This window comes from Camelus ferus, chromosome 4 (genome assembly GCF_009834535.1).
Source record: "Camelus ferus isolate YT-003-E chromosome 4, BCGSAC_Cfer_1.0, whole genome shotgun sequence".
In the NCBI taxonomy this organism is placed as follows: domain Eukaryota; kingdom Metazoa; phylum Chordata; class Mammalia; order Artiodactyla; family Camelidae; genus Camelus; species Camelus ferus.
In genome coordinates, this window is record NC_045699.1 from 18157448 (window position 1) to 18176306 (window position 18859).

General features: G+C 41.9%; 1 protein-coding gene and 1 long non-coding RNA gene across 2 annotated transcripts in view; one reads left to right on the forward strand and one right to left on the reverse strand.

Annotated features, from left to right (window-relative positions):
• The window catches only part of MLLT3 (MLLT3 super elongation complex subunit), a 209046-nt gene extending 199695 nt beyond the window's left edge, over positions 1-9351 (forward strand). The window contains exons 9-10 of the mRNA XM_032477613.1: positions 935-1006; positions 7839-9351. Coding sequence (XP_032333504.1) covers positions 935-1006; positions 7839-7970 — 204 coding nt within the window. The 3' untranslated portion in view covers positions 7971-9351. The remainder of the gene's footprint in view (positions 1-934; positions 1007-7838) is intronic.
• Positions 9352-18397: 9046 nt separating this feature from the next.
• The window catches only part of LOC116663086, a 132873-nt gene continuing 132411 nt past the window's right edge, over positions 18398-18859 (reverse strand). The window contains exon 3 of the long non-coding RNA XR_004319134.1: positions 18398-18800. This is a non-coding gene — a long non-coding RNA (uncharacterized LOC116663086). The remainder of the gene's footprint in view (positions 18801-18859) is intronic.

Sequence of the window (18859 nt, forward strand, 5' to 3'; positions counted from 1 at the left end):
CATCCATGATTGCCAAGGGATCTCAGGCACGTTGAGTTGGGAGGTAAGAGATTTGCGGCAGAGGCCGAGGGTTAGGTGAGCAGCACATCTGATCCTAGTGCAGTGCGTTTCCCCAGGCGTGCAATCACGCATCCAAAACCTGACCTGTAGACCTGTTACGGGTTAGTGTCCTTCTGTGGACAGGGTCCTCACACGCTTTGCAGGATTGGGGGAGGCCTGGCTAAGGCTCTGTGAACTTTTCTTTTGCCTTCATTGCACAAAGGCACTTAGTAACTTCCAAGCACTTATGCTAACAAAGACTCATGAGTCAGAGCAAACGGAAAGAGAGGTGCACCTGTGCCCTTTCAGGGGAGCGCTTGACAAACCAGATGCTAATTTGGATGGTGAGCTCTGTTTTTCATGAGACATTCTTCCGTTCTGTCACTTGCCATTCATAGAGATATTAAATATGACCAGGAAGGTGTTTTTGCTTTTTTTTTTTAATTTGCCCTGGCATAATTGGTAGTGTGCATTGAAACCTCCACGCTCAGACTTAGACTTTTCTCTCTTAGTTAAAATACTTCAAAGATGGAAGAATAATTTTTTAAAAGGAGAATATAGATGGTCATAACATGCTGAAACTCAGTGTATCAGTGAGTTCCCCTCCTCTCTGTAGAGGCATTGTTGGGAGAGGGTGAACCTGTTCACTTGAATCTTGTTGAGAGCAGATCAGTGCAAGAACTGCCCTTAAAAAACAAAAAAAGCTGGCTTGAGAAGGCAGTGGTGGGCCAGGGAGACTGGCCTGCAAAGGCCTTGAGCGCTGTGCCCCCACAGCCCGAGGCGCGGAGTAGGTGGTGGGACCTCTCACCGCTGCTGTATGTTCTTACTCGTTTCTGCTTTTACTTTTGAACTGCGTCCTAAAGCGCCCGTTCTCGGGGCCTCCCTTCTCTTTCAGGCATACCTAGATGAACTGGTGGAGCTCCACCGAAGGCTGATGACGCTGAGGGAGAGACACATTCTGCAGCAGGTGAGAAATGCTTTTTAACACAACCCTTCCCAGGAGCCTCGCGGCCGAGTTTGTCCTGGGCTCGTGTGAGTAGCACCGGGGGCCAAGCCAGCCCCACGCCCTGCACGGTACCTGGGGATGGGGTGGTGGCGCGCACGTCCGAGGCTACCTGGGGGTCCGCTTTGGAGCGTCCCTGGTGCTGCAGACGACAGCACCTGGGCACGCGCTGGGGGAACGACGCGGGAGTACACCGCTGCCCGCGCCGCCCGGTGCTGCCCTGTGGGCGGAGGGAGGGGGTGGTAGGAATGCAGAGACCTTTGGGGCCAGGCTTCTGGTTTCATGGGAAAACAGTGATAAGAATTTCAGTCAAGTGCCGTAAACATTTGTGATTCAGTTTAGTAACCTTTGCCAATGCTGTTCTAAGGAAAATAAATATTTTCCTCGTTTGTCTTATCTTGTATAGCATACATTCTATTATTATGAACTCAACTGTGGAATACTTGCAGAGGGGGAAACTTCTATTAGTACAATTTGATGTTTTGAGAAGATAAGGAGGGAGGTTTGTCGTTTTCATACAGTGACCGTACGTGCGTCCATTGCATTAACAGTGGCGATTGATAAGATAATTTTTCGTTAACACTCAAATAGAAGGTTGTATTCTAAATTCCACGGTGGGTTTGTAGATTATTTCACTGCCTGAAATTTTTTTTTCCTAACTGCTTTCAAATGACTTGAAGTTAGTACTTAATCTACCCCAGCTGTGTGTGGGTTTTTTTTTTATGTTTAATGGCTGATGGTCACATTTATATTCTGTGTACATTTTTGCTTAAATCTATAAATACACACTGTCAGACTCACCCAGTCCCCTGATTGGCCTGATAAGCTTTTTAACCCTTCCAGAGTTTGATTTGAACAAGACTGCAGACCTAGACTTTTTCGTTGGGGGAGAAGTTGCATTTCTTGCATTTCTGTTAATGTACGCGCAATGGATTGGAAAGCAGGATCTGAGTGGCTTACCCTAAGGCATATTCTAGTACTTTGATTGTATTTTTCTTCACCTCTCTTCTGTACAACTGAAAATTGGTTAGCCTGCCACTTCTCAATTACTTGGGGGCCTGCTGCCTGAATGGTGATGGTAAATCTATTAGCTGATTTTCCAATCGCTTTCCAAACACCAGCTCTGAACCACCGTGGAGCAGTTGTCCAATAAAGCTAGTAATGCGCAAGTTGAGTCCAAATAGTGAGACTCAGAAGAGTGAGACGGATGTTTGGGCAGGGCTGCGATACCTTCACAAAGAAAGCCCAGCCCATGAGTCGAGGATACTAGGCTGCTGGGCAGGGTCTGACCTTGGGGTGTCACTGGCATTCCCAGTTTCACATTGTCCTCTATTTTGACCTTGGAAAGAATTGTGAGGGAAGCTGGCTTACTGGAGAATTCCATTGAAGTGGATTATTTTAGTGTTCTAGAGGGAGAGAGCAGTATCTATGAATTTTTAACCTGGCATAAAGGCACTCCGGGGCCCACAGCGTTTCACCCTAATTGCATTCCCAGGCCGGTTGAAAGCTCTCAGTCTTTGGCCTTTTGCCTTGTAATGCAGCTGAGGCTTGTGATTATGATACCATGATGCATGTCCTGTCACGGTTTACTGCTTAATTAATTCCTATTGTAAAACATAGCACTATTGAGGACTAATGTTATTCTCCACCATGAGCACGGCTTATCTGTGGACTGTGTTCCACAGGGCCTGCATATTCTCTGCCATGCAGACCTGAGTACCTGAGACAGAATTTCTGGCCAGCCCACGATCCCATCCCAAGTCTTCTCCTGTTAAATGCATCCTATCAAAAAATCGGGCCTGCCACTTTTCTTTGGCCCACGGAAAGTGGTTAATATTTTTGTTGTAGTCTGGGGGCATCTGGTGCTGGCACCCAGCATCCACATTAATGAGCAGAAAGCACTGGATTAAGAGAGCCTGTGTTCTTAAGCCCCTTTTACGTGAGGTAAAAATACAGTACAGCACACACAGTCAAACCCAGAGACGTCAGTACCTCAGAGTGGCTAAGAATTTGATTCTTCTTTAAACTACATGTTCCACATTTATTCGGAAAGGGAGATTGAAGCCTTCTAAACGCCTTTGCAATTTGCAGTTCAGCCCTGAGTCTGGATTTGCATCCTCCTTAGGAGAGGGGAAAAAAAATAAAAAAAAAAGAAAACCGCTGAGGAAAACCAGGGCTTCCTTAGAAGACAGTTCAGCGATTTCGGTAACACTGTTCTACTCTTAGAATTTTCTTCAGGGCGGTGGGGAATCAGTGGTATATATATTCCAATAACATGGAAAACCCTCCCTGAGAAGTGTTCTGCTGAAAATAATTTTCCCCATCATGAGGGATCGCCTTTCCGTGTTTTAGAATCCCTGGTGGAGGGGAGCCTGAGGGCCCGCCTCTTAGCCCGGGGTGGGGCACACGCTGCCGCTCGGCCGGTGGCCAGTGCTTCCCGGCCCACATGGGGCCATTGCACAGGAAGACCTGGCTTACCGCAGCCCTGACTCCACTCCAGACAGAAGCAGCTAAAGCACAGCTTGTTCATTACTTCCCACTCAGTGAAGAGGCTGCTTTGGGTGGAAAGAATCCTGTTTTTTGGGTTTTTAAAAAAATATAATGAGACTAAAAATAACGTATCTACCTTTTTATAATTTCTGTAACTTTTATAACCAAGGTTGGGGGAAGGAGTCCAGATTTAACAAGTGGATCTTACCCTGTTTAAAAAAAAGAAAAGCCTGCGTGGTACCCCCTCCAAGGCTGACGTGGCAGGAAATAATCCATCACAAATGTTTGCACATGAAGCATCATCTGAAGCATGAGTTAAGCAGCTTCCAAATTCTTCCTTTTCTGCTACCTGTGCATACCCTGTGCCCTTGCCTGCCTTCCTTATCCAGGGTTACTCTGTCTTTTATCATCATCAGTTTTACTTTGGAGTTGCCTTCCTCATCGCAGGATGATGCAGGTGGCGGCCAAGGTAGAGCCGCATCAGCAGAGCAGGGATTCTTATGGAAAGGCTGGGTGGCGTCCTTCAGGGCCCGGTGGGGTGTTTTTAGGCTTTGTGGCTTGCTTCATTAGAACAGAGCATGTTAATGCTGTGTTTCTGATGTTCCTGGAAAGCAACCCACATTTCTTTTTCTTTACGGAGTCTTTATTTAATGGAGGATGCAGGTACATATGTGCTCTGATAATTCAAATCATTGATGCCTTTCCCTTTGGCAAAGGGTCCTGAACGCCCCATCTGCTGCCACGACAATGCTTCAAGGATGTCTCTGCATCCGTCTTGATATATTCTTATAGGCTCCTGTAAAAATGCGGGGGCTCATTTAGGGAGATCAGATTCTCTTCATTTCTTTGCGTGTTTGTGGTGCAGGCGGGGTGGGGTGTGCTGGTTGTAGAGGAAACAAGAGGGCTGCAATTGAAGCCTCGGAAATCCACGGGATGGTGCAGTGCACATGAGAGGAAGGGCCGGATTTCCTAGTGGGCACGTAGACTTACTTGCCTTAAAACCAACTGGCTTTTTCTAGAAGGTATTATTATTACTCTGTGTTCTTCTTATTGTTAAGTAATTAGTGAGCAACTATAGTGAGTCACAGAAATTTATTTTTCTTACATGGGTGAGTTACCTGTCATTCTAAAGGGAAAATGTAGGGTCGTCTTCTACCCTCCCCCTATATTATGATTTGAGTTTGTCATTTCAGCTACTTCAAAGGCTACTCTTCTCCCTGCTTTCTTCCCTTCCTCCTGCAAACTTTTATTATAATTAGTCTTCAGAAAATTTCAAGGATGCTCTGAGTTTTAGCTTCGGGCATTTTCCCTGCTTCATTTGTTTTAGTGCTGATGCAATGGCTAACGGTCAATGAGGGGTGGAGAGAAAAGCACTGGGTCTGAAAATTCATGTGCTGTCTGGTTCCCTCCCCTGTAATTAAGGATACATTTATGTTTACGTGGTAATCATAATCGTGTTGCCATGATCAGTGTCGCAATTTTCAGTTTATGAAGAAGCTTCCTGTGCTGCGTATCATTTGATGCTCTGAATGATAGGTAGGACAGGTGGCATCATTCCTACTTTACAGATGAGGAAACTGAGGCCCAGGGGTCATAATGTTCTGTCCAACGCCATTCACATAGTGAGCAGAGTCAGAACTTGATATGCCAAATTCCGGATTCTCTGTTCTGAATGCTTTGTCCTTTACCTACTGACCAGATAGTTGAGAGAGGAATCACAGTCTGGAATAATTGTCATTTGCCTCCATTGTATAAACTGAAAGGCTGTTTGTTTCCATCCTGAAGTTTACACATTTTCACTAGGTCTATAGTATTTCTACACAATGTAGCAAAAAAGACAATTTACTCTAGAAAGTACTCTTAGTTCAATCAATGTTCCATAAGTAGGAAGTATTTGATTGCCTTGAAAGGCTTGTGTTTGTAGACGTAGCTGTGTGTGCTGTTTCTGTATGTAGGCAGCTGTGTGTGGGTGACTTAGCGAAAGTTCTCTAACTCTTAACTAATAAAGCAAATGAGTGTTCATTTTAGATCTTGTAGTGTTAACAGTAAGATCTAGCGTGATAAATTCTTATGTGAATGTGGTACTTTAATCATAGTTGGGAACCCCGCTTCCGCTAACCTCTTGATGCGCGTAGTAGAGCCGTGCGTCCAGTGGTTCAAGCAAGCGAGGCTCCCTGTCCACCCCTGCGTCCCTACGCCCCCTCCCCCTGTATAATAACAGGCCTGGAGGTAAGTAACTCATGGTCGGTGTGGTGGCTTAAAAGAGGACGTAGACTCCTTGCCTTCCTGCTGCCGTCCTTCTCCTCTTGCGTTTGTCCGCTCGAGGGGAAGACAGCTGCTGCACTTCCAGGGTTGCATCTTCCTTCCAGACAGGAAGAGGGGCCGAGGGCAAAAGCCACATGCCCATTATCTATACCCTTTGGAAAGTTTTCCTGAAAGCCCAGTGACTTCCTGACAAATAAATTGTAAGCAGCAGTGTCTGCCACGTGCTGCCAGTGGGTCTTGGAGGCAAGTGTCTCAGCTGGGCATGTTGGCACTCCCAGAAAACCAAGCTCCTGTGGGTGAAGATGAAGGAATATATGGACGTTACGTAGGGAGTTGGCTGTGTCTTGTCATGGTTTTGCAAAGCGAGTGACTTGTTTTATTCTTAAACCCATGGTTCTATCTGTAAAAAAAATAGTTCCAGAGGTTGAATAAGGCAGCACCAGCTTGATCTGGAGTTGAGCAATTAATTGGATTGAGGTTCACTCTGTCTTTTATGTTTCTGTGGCCGTCAAGTATGTCAGGGATGGGGAGCACATTTTCTGTTGAGAGCCACTGACCCGTAGGGAATGGCTCACAAATTTACTGTTTTCTAAAGAAAATAATTGTAAGAAGAGAAGGTCAAAAGTTTCCATTCTGCTGTTTTCGGCCCGAAATTAGGTCATCTGAAACTTCATTGAATAAGTAATGGGCTAAATAATTAAAATTATTCCTTTTAAGATGATTGAACTGAAGAAAATCAGGAGCAAGTGATAGTAACAGAGACAACTAAAAATATGTGCAATACTTTGCCAGCTGGTTTCTCTGTGCAAATACTTTCTCTTTCATCTGGATGCTGATTTTCCTCTGTCCCCGACAAAGCTTACTAAAATTCGCCCCCCTCCGTCCCAATTTACTCAAAACAAACAAACCTAAAACCCACACTCCCAGGCGCAGCATCTATTTCTGATACAGTTATTAGTAAAATAGGCACAGAAAGACAAGTAACGTGATACAAGATGCTTTCGACCCAATAACCAACATCGTTGTTCATGTCAAAACCTTAGCAGCGTCCTCTTGAAAGCCAGGCCAGGCAGACAGTGCCTCTGTCACCACTTCTGTTTGGCTCCAGCTTTTAGAAATATGACAGTTCAAGAAATGAGGTCTAACTATTCCAAATGGGGAGACAAAGGTATCCTTTCTTTTTGTAGATAATAGTTACAACCCCCAAATACTCCACGGGATCAACTGAACACGACTAAAGGAATGAATGTAGATTTTTTTTTTTTTGGTCAAATAATAACAAAACATATGGCTAGATGAACTTTAACAAAGTTAATGCATCTTTTGTAACCAGTACCCAAATCAAGCAACAAAACATCCCAGCCCCACGGAAGGCTTCCCTGAGCCCCCTTCCAGTTGCTACGCGTGATATTCACCGAGGTGGGACTGTAAGATGGTTTCTATTTCTTTGTAGGTTCTTGCATTTTCTAACTTTTCTACAATAATGTAGTCAGAAGGAAAATGATCATTGTATGTGTGTGTCTGTGTTTATACTTTTTTATAAGGAGTTTTGTTATTTCTAGTCTGGCACTTCTTTTCATCTATTAAGTATAGTCAGTAACTAATTTTTAAAGGGGTCTTGAAACTTGTATCCCCCCCAACTACCCACTCTCACTCCCACCTCGAGTAACGTAGTCTGTTGATGACTTGAAAGTAGGAATCAGTTTCAGGGATATGAATGATGAGAACAGGTAACCTGCTCCCACTGAGAATTTCAAAGGGTTAATTTTTTTTTTGACTTACCCAATTGGCTGAGAGAGAGTTTTGTGCCATTAGTAGTACAGGACCTTCTTTTTCAGATTCTTTTGTATGTATGTATAACTGAATCACTTTGACAACTTTGTTAATCAATTATACCTCAATTAAAAAAATAGTGTAGAACCTTCTTGCTATAAATGAGAATACTGATCTCTTGGTTCCATATTTGACCCCCTCCATCTCTCTCTCTACCTTTTGATGTCTGTGGCTTATTGCCTTAACTTTCTCTTCTTTACTCCTCTAGATTGTGAACCTTATAGAAGAAACTGGACACTTTCATATCACAAACACAACATTTGATTTTGACCTTTGCTCGCTGGACAAAACCACAGTCCGTAAACTACAGAGTTACCTGGAAACATCTGGAACATCCTGAGAACACAACAACTGGATGCATCAAAAACTATTGGGTTTTTTTTTTTTTTGGTTGTGATTTTTTTTTCTTGTTTGTTTATATGAGAACACTCAGAATGATGCAACCAAAAGGGAAAAAAATAAAAATCAAACAACCTTCAGCTTTATTTTTCTTTAAAGCCAGTCATCATCTCTTGATAAAGGAGAGGTTAAGCCAACCAGCCTCAGCGGACCACTCTTCTCTGCAAGGAAACCCCCGGGAAGAGTTAGCCTGGATAGCCTTGAAAACAAACAGCTCAAACACAACACAAGAAAACTTAAAGAATGTGTGTGGTATCACGTCTCTCTCTCTCTGTGGTGGTTCATTCCACAGGACGAATGCATATTCAACACACTGCCTTATTACCTAACTGATCTATTTATTATCGCATACAGATATTCTAGTCGTTGAGGGAATGACACTGCAAGACATTCTAAGTACTTGGTCCCGTGGATGCTCCTTCAGTGCGGCGCCCTGGCCATCCGAAGCCCAGTGACCTTACTTGTATACCGTGCCACTCTGCACCAACTTTTTCCAAGTCCCTTAACTCGTTGCAGTCTGTATTTTCCATCTTGTTTTTCCAGTTCCAGGACACAAAATGAGCAACTGGGGGGACCAAATAGCCACCCCGATTTTCTTCTTTGTGGTCTTTTTCCTGAAAGTTGGGGCCCAGTCCTTGGCTGTATCCATATAATGATCTTGGACCATGGTAGGAAACGCACCAAATAGGATCATATGAATTGCTGTCTAGCCTTAGTCAATAAACCTGTAGGACTTTTAAACATACGTGTACCTGTAAATGTCCTGCATCCAACATTGTTGAGCTGTCATCAACATCCTTGTGTCTGTTTCACTGTTATGATATTAGACAAATATGGAAGTGAATGCATTCCACAGGATCATCATTTTTAAAAAAGGAATTTTGGTTCTGTTTTCTAAAGAAATGTTGTAGAAATTCTTAATTTGGATCTATTTATTAGTAAGAGTGTCAACTTTCTTCAGCTGCCAGTGTGTCATCCATCTTTACCATAAAATCTGGAATAAGAGATTTTTGTTTGTTCACGTATGATCCTCTTAGACTCTTTTATATTTGAAAAATTAAAATCTTTCTTTGGGGGAAAGTTCTTGGTTACTCCACCATAACAGATGATGTATTAACTTGTAGATTCAGTGGTTCGATACCTGTTTAGTCACTTGCTTATGTTTCCGGAAGGAGTTCTTGTATTGGTGAAAATAAAGATGGTTGGGGAGGGGGGATATTTTTGTTCTTGATGTACCCTGTTTTGAAACTAGAAATCTGTCCTGTGGCATGCAAAAGAAAGCAAATTATTTTTAAAAGAAAAAAAAAAAACCCAAAACCAAAGTACTTTTGGTGTCATTATTCCATCCTCTCCAGAACTGGAGAAATGCAAAACAAGAACAGCTCATCTTTCAAGTTTTTGCTAGGAATTCAACCGAAAAGAAACGAAACGAAGAAATACTTCTGGATCCAAAGGTTCGTCCACTGGATCAGCCTTACAACAGTCTATGTGCTAATAGACCGGGATCTCCCTTGTGTATTCCTATGCCAGTGCTGTCTTTTCATACAGAGATTAACTAGTGTCTGTACAGAAGATGGTCTTTCCAGACCCATTCTTTTGGGCAGTAATGTAAATGCAGATTGATAAAGGAGTTATTTCTGCATTTTAAAGGGGGGCTTTTTTTTTTTTTTACAGTTTCTTTCTATCCAAAGACAGTTTTTTTCCTTTAAAAAATTATAATACAGCCATGCTCCTTGTAAATTACTTCTCAGAAGTGTTCTCCCTGAGGACAAGTGTACTTTTTCCAATAACGTTACAATTCTTGATGATTGGCCTGATCGTTCTTGAAGCATTTGTTTTGGAGTCCACTTCTCAATGTTTAATTACAGAGAAACTTTGAGTCGTTTTGGACATTAGGTGACTGACGAATTGTGTGATTTTAGTTGTGTTTTGTTTCGTTTTTAACTTTACAGGTGAAGGGGGAGGGCAATGCTTATATGGAAATCTTGAAAAAATTTTAACTGCTCATTCACATATTCTGATTAAGTCAGAAATGTATGTGGTTTAACTAAAATATCTGTGTAGTTTCACTAGAAATGTGTATATGTAGTTTGGGCCATTTTTGTTTTTCTATCTAAATTGTGTGAGAAAAACTGTGATTTGGCAATGTAAAGATTTTTCGTTCCTTAGGTTACTAAACAAGAAACTAGTAACATAAGAAGTAACCAAACAAAAAGGATAGCAAGAGGAGAAGCTATTACGGTGAAAACCTTTAGACCTAAAACTTGGGTAATAAAGCAAATGTCTTCAGAGTATCATCAAAACGTAAGTTTGTAAATTGAGAAAATTTGGAAAACCCTACCTTTCTGTTACTGAGTCAGCAAAATGATTCTTCCATGAAATTCCTATAGAGTAAGAGTCACGTTGTTGATTTTTTCCAAGTTGAACTCTTGCTCTCCTGATTTTTAAATGCAGAAATGATAAATAATAAATCCCCTTTCAATTGATTTCAAATAGTTACACGTAAAGTAACCCATTCAGTTCTGCCCCATTTATGTACACTTTGAAACCTGTTAAATATTTTGGGCATGTGTGTATTCTAACAGTGGCTTTGGTTTTTTTTAAGCACAAAGGAAAAATGGCAGGGTTTAATTTCTTTGGGGGGTGTGTGCGTATATATATATATATATATATATATACGCACACACACACAAATATATGCATATGAAAATAGATGTTTCAAATCACGTTAATCGGGTGAGTATGGATATGGTTTGAGCCAGCCAGAGAATGATAAGCTTGCTTTAAATTTTTCCCTAGCCATTGAGGGGAAAAAAAACTTACATACAGAAATATTACCCCTTTATAAGTCAGCTTTTGCCTCTGGTTTTGCAGCAGGATTGGGTGAGAGGGGTGCTTCTTAGCGTATAGCAGTCATGTTAGCAGCAAAGATCCTTGCAGCTATATGTTATGTTCATACCATCCCTCTCTCTGTAGACAAATAGGTTTGTCTATAGATGCTTGCATATTGTGTCCAAACAGGGGAGAACAGAAAAGCTTAAGCTCAAGAAACAAAAACTCTAGAAGAAAAAAGTTAAGAGTCCCCTAAACATTTTTCGTTTGCAAAACAAGCCTCTCTAATCTGAATTACCCACTTTTTTGTGGAAAGAGCCAATAAAATTGGTTTTCTCCCGCTAGAAACTTTCTCCCACCAAAAATGTTTCTGCTGATAACTTTTACAGACCCGGCTCATCTTTAAAAAAAAGACAGTTTAAGTCTGCCTAACATCCCACATACTGTTCTAAGCCCCTCACATTTAACAAGTTAACATACTTGTTTAAGAGAGACTTGACTCTTAAAAGTTTTAACTCCACCTTGGTAACGGAGTTGGATGTTCAGTGTTGGAAATGGTCCGTGTTTGTGCCGGGTGGCTCGTGTTCAGTTTTCTCACTGTGGAGGTGTCAGCTCTGGGTAGTTTGCTGTATGCTCCTTACTTTCCACCCTTAGCTTTTTGTGTACTAATGCTGCGTACCACGTACGTGCACACGTATTAGCATCTTGCTCTGGACTGTTGCTCTAAAACTATGACTATGATGTAGAGACGCCTGCAGCTGCGGTAAATGCTGAGGAGTTGATTCCCATGGTTTAGTTTAGTCTTGGGCTGGACGTCTGCATCTTTTGACCTCTTTTGTTTTCTATGATACTTTTTATCATATAGGCACTGCCATCCCCGAATATCCCTTGTAAAGATGCATTGAAGAAGTCCAAGGAAGACAAAGCCACCGCTGTCTGTAAACTGTAAATATGTATTTTGGCACTTGTACTCCTGTCTTCTGAAAATAGAGTTATGATGGAAATGCTGACAGATCCTCAATGGTGGCCAGAGCTACCATGCAGTGCAAAAGTGAATTTAGTAAATTGTATTCTTGAGAGTAACAGTGCAAGGCCAATACGTTTTATAAATCTGTCGGTATCTTTTAATGGAGTGTGTATGTGTAGTTATGTTGAAAGATACACTGTGTTTGTGTGTACAGATGCCATTATGTGAACGCTAAGGCATTCGTAAGATGTATTTCCCATCTCTCAAACTCATGTTGAAATGTAAGTACAGATGGACGGAAATAGGTGTTTTACTTAAATTCATGTCAAATCAATTGTGGCTCCATTTTCTTTGCAATGTATATAGTCTTCCTGATTTGTTAAGAGTCATTCGCCCAAACGTTGGTTTTGCTGTGCAGACAGGAAAAAATGAGCCCCCTGCCTTTCTGAAGAAGTGATGCTGGTTCTGAGGATGAATGGAGAGAGGAGAACAAGCCCAGGGCACCGTCCACGCCCTGTGGGGTCCCCAGGGTCCAGCACCCTTTCTATGTCCGAAAACCAGTATGTTCTTTAAGCGCTGAGGAGACTGGGCAAGAAATGGTAGGGTGCTGTTGGAATAAACTGGGTTATTTGCGCATGGTATTTTTTTTTTCTTTTCCCCCTTAATCTCTGGAAAGTTTTGTTCATAAACAGAGGCCCTGCATTTACTTCAGTGGCTAGAAATGCTACCTTGGTTAGATAGAAAGGAGAAAAACCACTTCAGCAAAGAGAATAGAATACTTTCAGTTTGGCAAATAAGCAAAGAATTGGATGTTATGCTCTACTTGATAGTAAAGAGACATCAAATTCGAGGAGCTCGCCTCAGCTCCAGGCGACAAGCCCTTGGGGGGATTAGAGTGGACTGCCTCGTATCTTATCAACTAGCAACTGCGTTCAGTTGTGGGAGCATCAGTCCCAGATGGGCTTGGCTGACAGTTAAGATTTCTGATGACCATGCATGGATTGGACTAATCTCTGCCCTTGTTTCAGCAGATACTCGTTTATTTTAAAATAATGGCCTTGGATTTTCTCCATCGTGGAGAGTCAGGACGGGCTGGGCGTCCTGGGCTTGCTGCAGACAACTCAGGATGTTGTCCCCAAGGGCATTCGTACAGGGATCGCGCTGAGCCCCAGGTGTCCCCGATGCCTTTGTTCCACCATCTCAGAGCTGTGCTCCCGCTCGGATACACGAGGGGTCCTGGAGAAAGATGGCAGCTCAGCCCAGCCTGACGCCCAGACGTCTCTGCTTGCAAATTCGGGGATATGGTGTCCAAAACTAATGGGCTTGTTTGTTCTGATTAGTGGAGCAACTAAGGGTATTTTATGGGTTCCCTTGCCCGGGATACCACCCAAATAGAAAATCCTGAGTACATTTCAATGCCTCTGCTCTCTCTGCCCGGTAATAGTATCCACACCTTCCTGTTTATGTGGTCCCTTTCTTTTAGAGGCATTTCCAGTCTTTTCCAGTGGTTGTTAACTTGCCCTGGGCTGTCCGCTTAGCCCTTGGTCTTAATTTCCCCTCAATTAGGGAAGGGTAACCAATATGGTTCCCAAGCGCTAGGGAGAGGCACAAACTGAAAAACACTCTGGTATTGAAAACTGGGCCCTATAGCTGTGAAAGAACAACAAAAATAATCTCCTGCCTGAATGGGAAGGCTCCCTGAGCCCATGTCGATAATAACTCAGGGCACTGGGCAGTCGGCACAGAATAGGTGGCCACGGGGAGCGGGGAGGCAGCCGTGAGTAAAGGCAGAGCCATTTGCTCCCTTTCCCTGGTAATCATGCCTCCCGCCACATGCGGCCCCCACCACAGAGCTCTGAAGCTTCAAAAGGGTAGAAAAGGATAAATCCAGGCCATTAAAAGAAAATAATCAAAGCTATTGAAAAGATAAAACAAATGAGTCGCACTAAAAGGGCCGTCTGTGCAAGTAATAAGGTTGAAATACTGATACTGATTTCCGAGCCGAACAGCATTCCTCACACATGTGGTTTGTGTATCCGCGTCTGGGTGGGTGGTCTGGTGAGAAGTGCTAAATGCAGCAAGATGGCTTAGTTTTTGAGCAGTGGAGGGAAGCTTTGGGACAGGCTCAGCCCGTGGCATCTATAGCCCCTGCAACATAAAGAGGCTCTCCTTTTGCTTTGTTCCAGGAGGGAAAGTTTTAACTTGGCTTATTCATTTAAATATGAGTCTCTATTCTGCACAGAATCCATCAAAGGATAGGAGGTTTTTGTGTGTGAGTGTGCATGTGTTTTTTTCCAAGCGTCTCCTAGTCCCTCGTCCCAGTCCTAGGGGGTGGGATGTATGGCATAGAATGTAATAACTCTCCATTTGTTCTCATTAATTCCTGGGTGCTAGGCAACTATACACATCTCTTTTGAAATTGATGCCATTTTAAAAAGCACCTCAGTCTAGCCAGGATAGGAAAGAGTATTTATTAAAGGTACATACGATGAATATTGTCCACAAACAAAAGCCAAAGGAAGGCAGGCTCCCCCAAAGGCACATTCTAGGACATACTAGGCACCCAGATTTGTTGAATTAAAATGTGGGAGCATTTTGTCAAACACTGGCCTCTTGATATTTTATGAAAAAAAGTTTTGTGTTTAAGTTAGTTTGGGAAAACCACCCACTATCTGACCCTCTTAGAAATTCATGACATGCTGCTCTACTAAATCTCTGGGAAGCCATGTTCTACCACCAGACACCAAACTTGTTTAATTCGAACACAGTATTTTTCAATGGTTTTCTCATTTGTGAGATGGGAATAACAACGTACTTGTTGAAGGCTGTGGTGGAGGTAAGGTGTTTGTGAGGACTTAGCATACAGTGCAGTTATTTGATTATGCTGTTGGAGTCTGATGACAACTTCTGACTCGCTCTCCTTGACAAAGAATTTTGCCAGCACATAGGATTGTTCCAGTGCTGTTTGCCATTCAGCCTCAAGTGTCTTTATCGTAGTCGTCAGCCTGTTGTGATGTGCCCTCTACACAGACAGCCATGGTCACTGGCCATCCTCACGTGCCCGTTCTTGTTGAGCAATTAACGTGCATAACTGACTGCTGTCTTTGTAGCTGTTTTCAGTCTATGGAAAGGAAATGGAGGCAGAGGTAACACCTCACAGTTTTTAGGTCTCTTTCTGGCCTTAGAGGTAAATCACACAACACTAAATTGAACACATTTCCACTTGATGAGGTCGGTTGCTAGAGGTAACGGTGAGGTTGAAGTCATAGGTTCAAGCCCCTCATAAGCCCACTTGGTTTGCCCCCTTGTATGGCTACAAACTTCTCAATCTTACATAGCCAAGCCGTGAATGAGTCCCAGGTCTTAGAAGAACAGGGTGACAGCATGCCCTTTCAGAAGATGTTATAAAGTTGTGACCTTGGCTAACCATTCTGTTCAATTACCATATCTTAGTATGATATCATGCCTTTTGTTTTTAAACACAGACACGTATACCATGTAGAAATAGGCACTGTGATCTTACAGTCCTGTGATTTGGTTTATATAGCGAGCATCTCCGTACTCTTATTTCAGCCTTGTGCTCTTAAAAGCCATACCACAGTTTTAATGGGATGTAGTTGGCCACATCACTTTGTAGACCCCAGTGTAGCCCTTAGCTATGTTGAAATGCAAAGAAATGCTATATTAGTCACTGTTATTCCCTGTTTTCTTTTTTCCCTTAAGTATTATGTGGTGTATTAATTTTCTATTGCTGCTGTAACAAATTACCTCAAACTTAGTGGCTTAAAATAACACAAATGTATTACCTTACAGTTCTAGAGGTCAAATGTCTGAAATGTGTTTCACTGGGCTAAACTCAGAAGTGTCAGCAGGGTCGCGTTCCTTCCAGAGGCTCGAGGGGAGGATCAGTTTCCTTCCCTTTTCCAGCCTCTAAAAGTCGACTGCATTCCTTGGCTCATGGCCCCTCTCTCCGTCTTTAGTCAGCAGTGTAGATTCTTAAAATATCTCCCTGGCTCTGACCTACTGCCTCCTTTTACCATCTTTTCTGGACTCCTGTAGTTACCTTTGGACCACCCAGGTAATCCAGGATAGCTTCTCCATCTCAGGATTCTTACTTATAATTAGACCTGCCCCTTTGCCATTTAAGGTAATATATTCACAGATTTTAGAGTTTAGGATTTGGTCATCTTTGAAGGGGCCATTATTGTGCCCATCACAAATGGGGACATGCCACTGTTGAACTCCCCATCCTTCTGGAAGTTTAAGTAAATCAACTTCTTAAATATCTGAGTAGAATTCATATATCCCACATTAAAAATTAAAGCAATTTTGCTACTAGTTCCAGTTGTTCACAGTAGCATACTTTGTGATGATGACTGTGGGAGTGATTTTTTTCAGAAATTGGAGAAAAATCCACAGTGAGTCATCTTGAAAGGTTATTTAAGGTTTTAGCTGTGGTGATGGAAATTCAGTCCGTCATTTAACAGATATTTATTGAGTATCTACCATGTGCCAACCACTCTCCTGAGAAGCTTGTAAAAATGTAGCAGCTGTGGCTACAGAATTTCCTTTCCATTCTGCTGGGATAGAGACTCTTCTCTCCTGGGCAACAGTGTCATCATGTGGTTAGAACTTGTTTGAAGCTCTATGGAAATCCTTAACTGGCAGGTGGACTGAACCACCTTTCTGGGCTCCCAGCCTTCTTGTTCTCATTCTTGTTGCTGATGGCAAACTTCATCTGATCTGAGTTTCACAAGCTTTTTACAGGAATACCTTGAATAGACAGTTCAACTTAAAGCAGTGCCCGGGGAGAAGTCAGGGTACTGACTGAACAGAGGAACCAGGCGTGCTGTGTCTGCCACCAAGTTGGCATGTAGTTGCTCCTTGCTGGTTTGTGGAATAAAGATGAAAATCCAATGATGTCAGCATCATCCCTCACCATCTACCTCAGTGGTTCCTATATGCTGAGCTGTGGTCTGATTTCATCAGAATCACCTAGAGAGATTTTACAAGCTATTCCTTTTCCAGAGGCTCTGATTAAATTCTTTTGCACAAAGCTTTGGATACTGGTAATTTCAAGTGCTCCCCAGATTACTCTAATGTGCAGCCAGGGTAGGAGTGTAGTTCCCTGCCAGGTCATCTGGTAGACTAACAATAAGAAAAAGAGAGGGATGTTCTAAAGCAGTGTGCAGAGTAAAGAGGCAAATTAGATGCAAATCCACCTGGATAAAAATAAACCAGAACTTTAAAAAGCACCAATCGAATTTTCTCTAGACAACATGTTAGCACCGAAACCTTTAGTCTGTCCCAATTCCACTAACCTGCACCAAGTATAAGCCTGAAAGCTTCTTTTATATGATCAAATTTGTGAATAATTCTAGCCTAAGAAGATGACTGTTTCTTCCTATTGTTTTAGTTTTGCCTTTCAGTGAATGCAATCTTTCCTCGTGTCTTTGTTCAGTAACCAAGGTGGAAAAATTGTTTCCCTGAAATTATGTAGCCTTCTCCTTTGGTGGCATGTAGTAGCTTTGTTAGCCTCAATATGATTTATAGTTTGTACACAAAGTTCTGGATGACTCTGGATTTACAGGTCCAAGTCCTCCTTACAGGTGGCTTTCCAGCACGTTTACACAGTCAGATCAACTCATCTGATCATATCCTCACACCTAACCAATTTATAAACATTCAAAATCATTTACTCTGCAAAATCTCTACAGTCTTGATTCCAGGTTTGGTTTATGACCTAAAAGAAGAGAGATTTCAGCGGAGATTTTGGACATATTCTCTCCAAAGATGAAGGGGATGCCCAGTAAGTTGACTGAGCAGGAATAGAATTTTTAAAGTCATTCTACTTTCATAGAATTCAAAGCCTTTTCTCCAAGGGTCATTATTGATCATTATCGATCTTGCATTGAAATCCCTCAGAACAGTAAGTCTATTGTATGAAAACTTTTGTTTTTTTTACTAAGTGTATGCTTTTATTTTAATTTTTTATTGAAGTATAGTTGATTTATAATGTTGTGTTAATTTCTGGTGTACAGCATAGTGATTCACTTATACATATATATGTATATTCCTTTTCATATTCTTTTTCATTATAGACTATTAGAAGGTATTGAATATAGTTCCCTGTGCTATATATACAATAGGACCTTGTTGTTTATCTGCTTTATATATAGTAGTTAGTATCTGCAAATTCCAAACTCCCAATTTATCCCTCCCCACTCCCTTTCCCTCTGGTAACCATAAGTTTTTTTTCTATGTCTGTGATTCTGTCTCCATTTTGTAAGTAAGTTCATTTTGTGTCTTTTTTCCCCCCAGATTCCATATATAAGTGATACATGGTATTTTTCTTTCTCTTAATGGCTTACTTCACTTAGAATGGCAATCTCCAGATCTATCCACGTTGCTGCAAATGGCATCATTTTATTCATTTTTATAGCTGACTCGTATTCCATTGTATAAATATACCACAACGTCTTTATCCAGTCATCTGTCACTGGACATTTAGGTTGTTTCCATGTCTTGGCTCTTGTAAATAGTGCTGCTGTGAACGTTGGAGAGGAGGTGTCTTTTTGAATTGGAGTTTCTCTGGATATATGCCCAGGAGTGGGATTGCTAGATCAGAGGGTAAGTCTATTTTCAGGAAACATTTTTGACAAACTAAATTATCAGTTTTTTCTCTTTCTTCAAAGTGGAAGGCATCCACACTCTAAGATGCTGCTGGTTTAAAGGTATTTTAAAAGGGTCATCGAATATCTTTACCTGATGGCTACACCTCATAAGAAATATATTTTATCTAAGAAAGTGTATTAGCTACCTTCTTCCTTGAGCATTCCTTTATGAAGAAGGTGTTGGTTCCGCTCCTTGAGTGATTCCTATGTTGATTTAACTCTGGGTCAGCCCATCAATTTCCATGGGTAGCAAACAGGGAGGAAGGCAGACTTCTTGAATGGTATTAAAAAGTAGATACTAAAAAAAAAAAAAAAAAAATTGGATACTAATTTTTTTTTTTATCCCCTGCCTTTCTC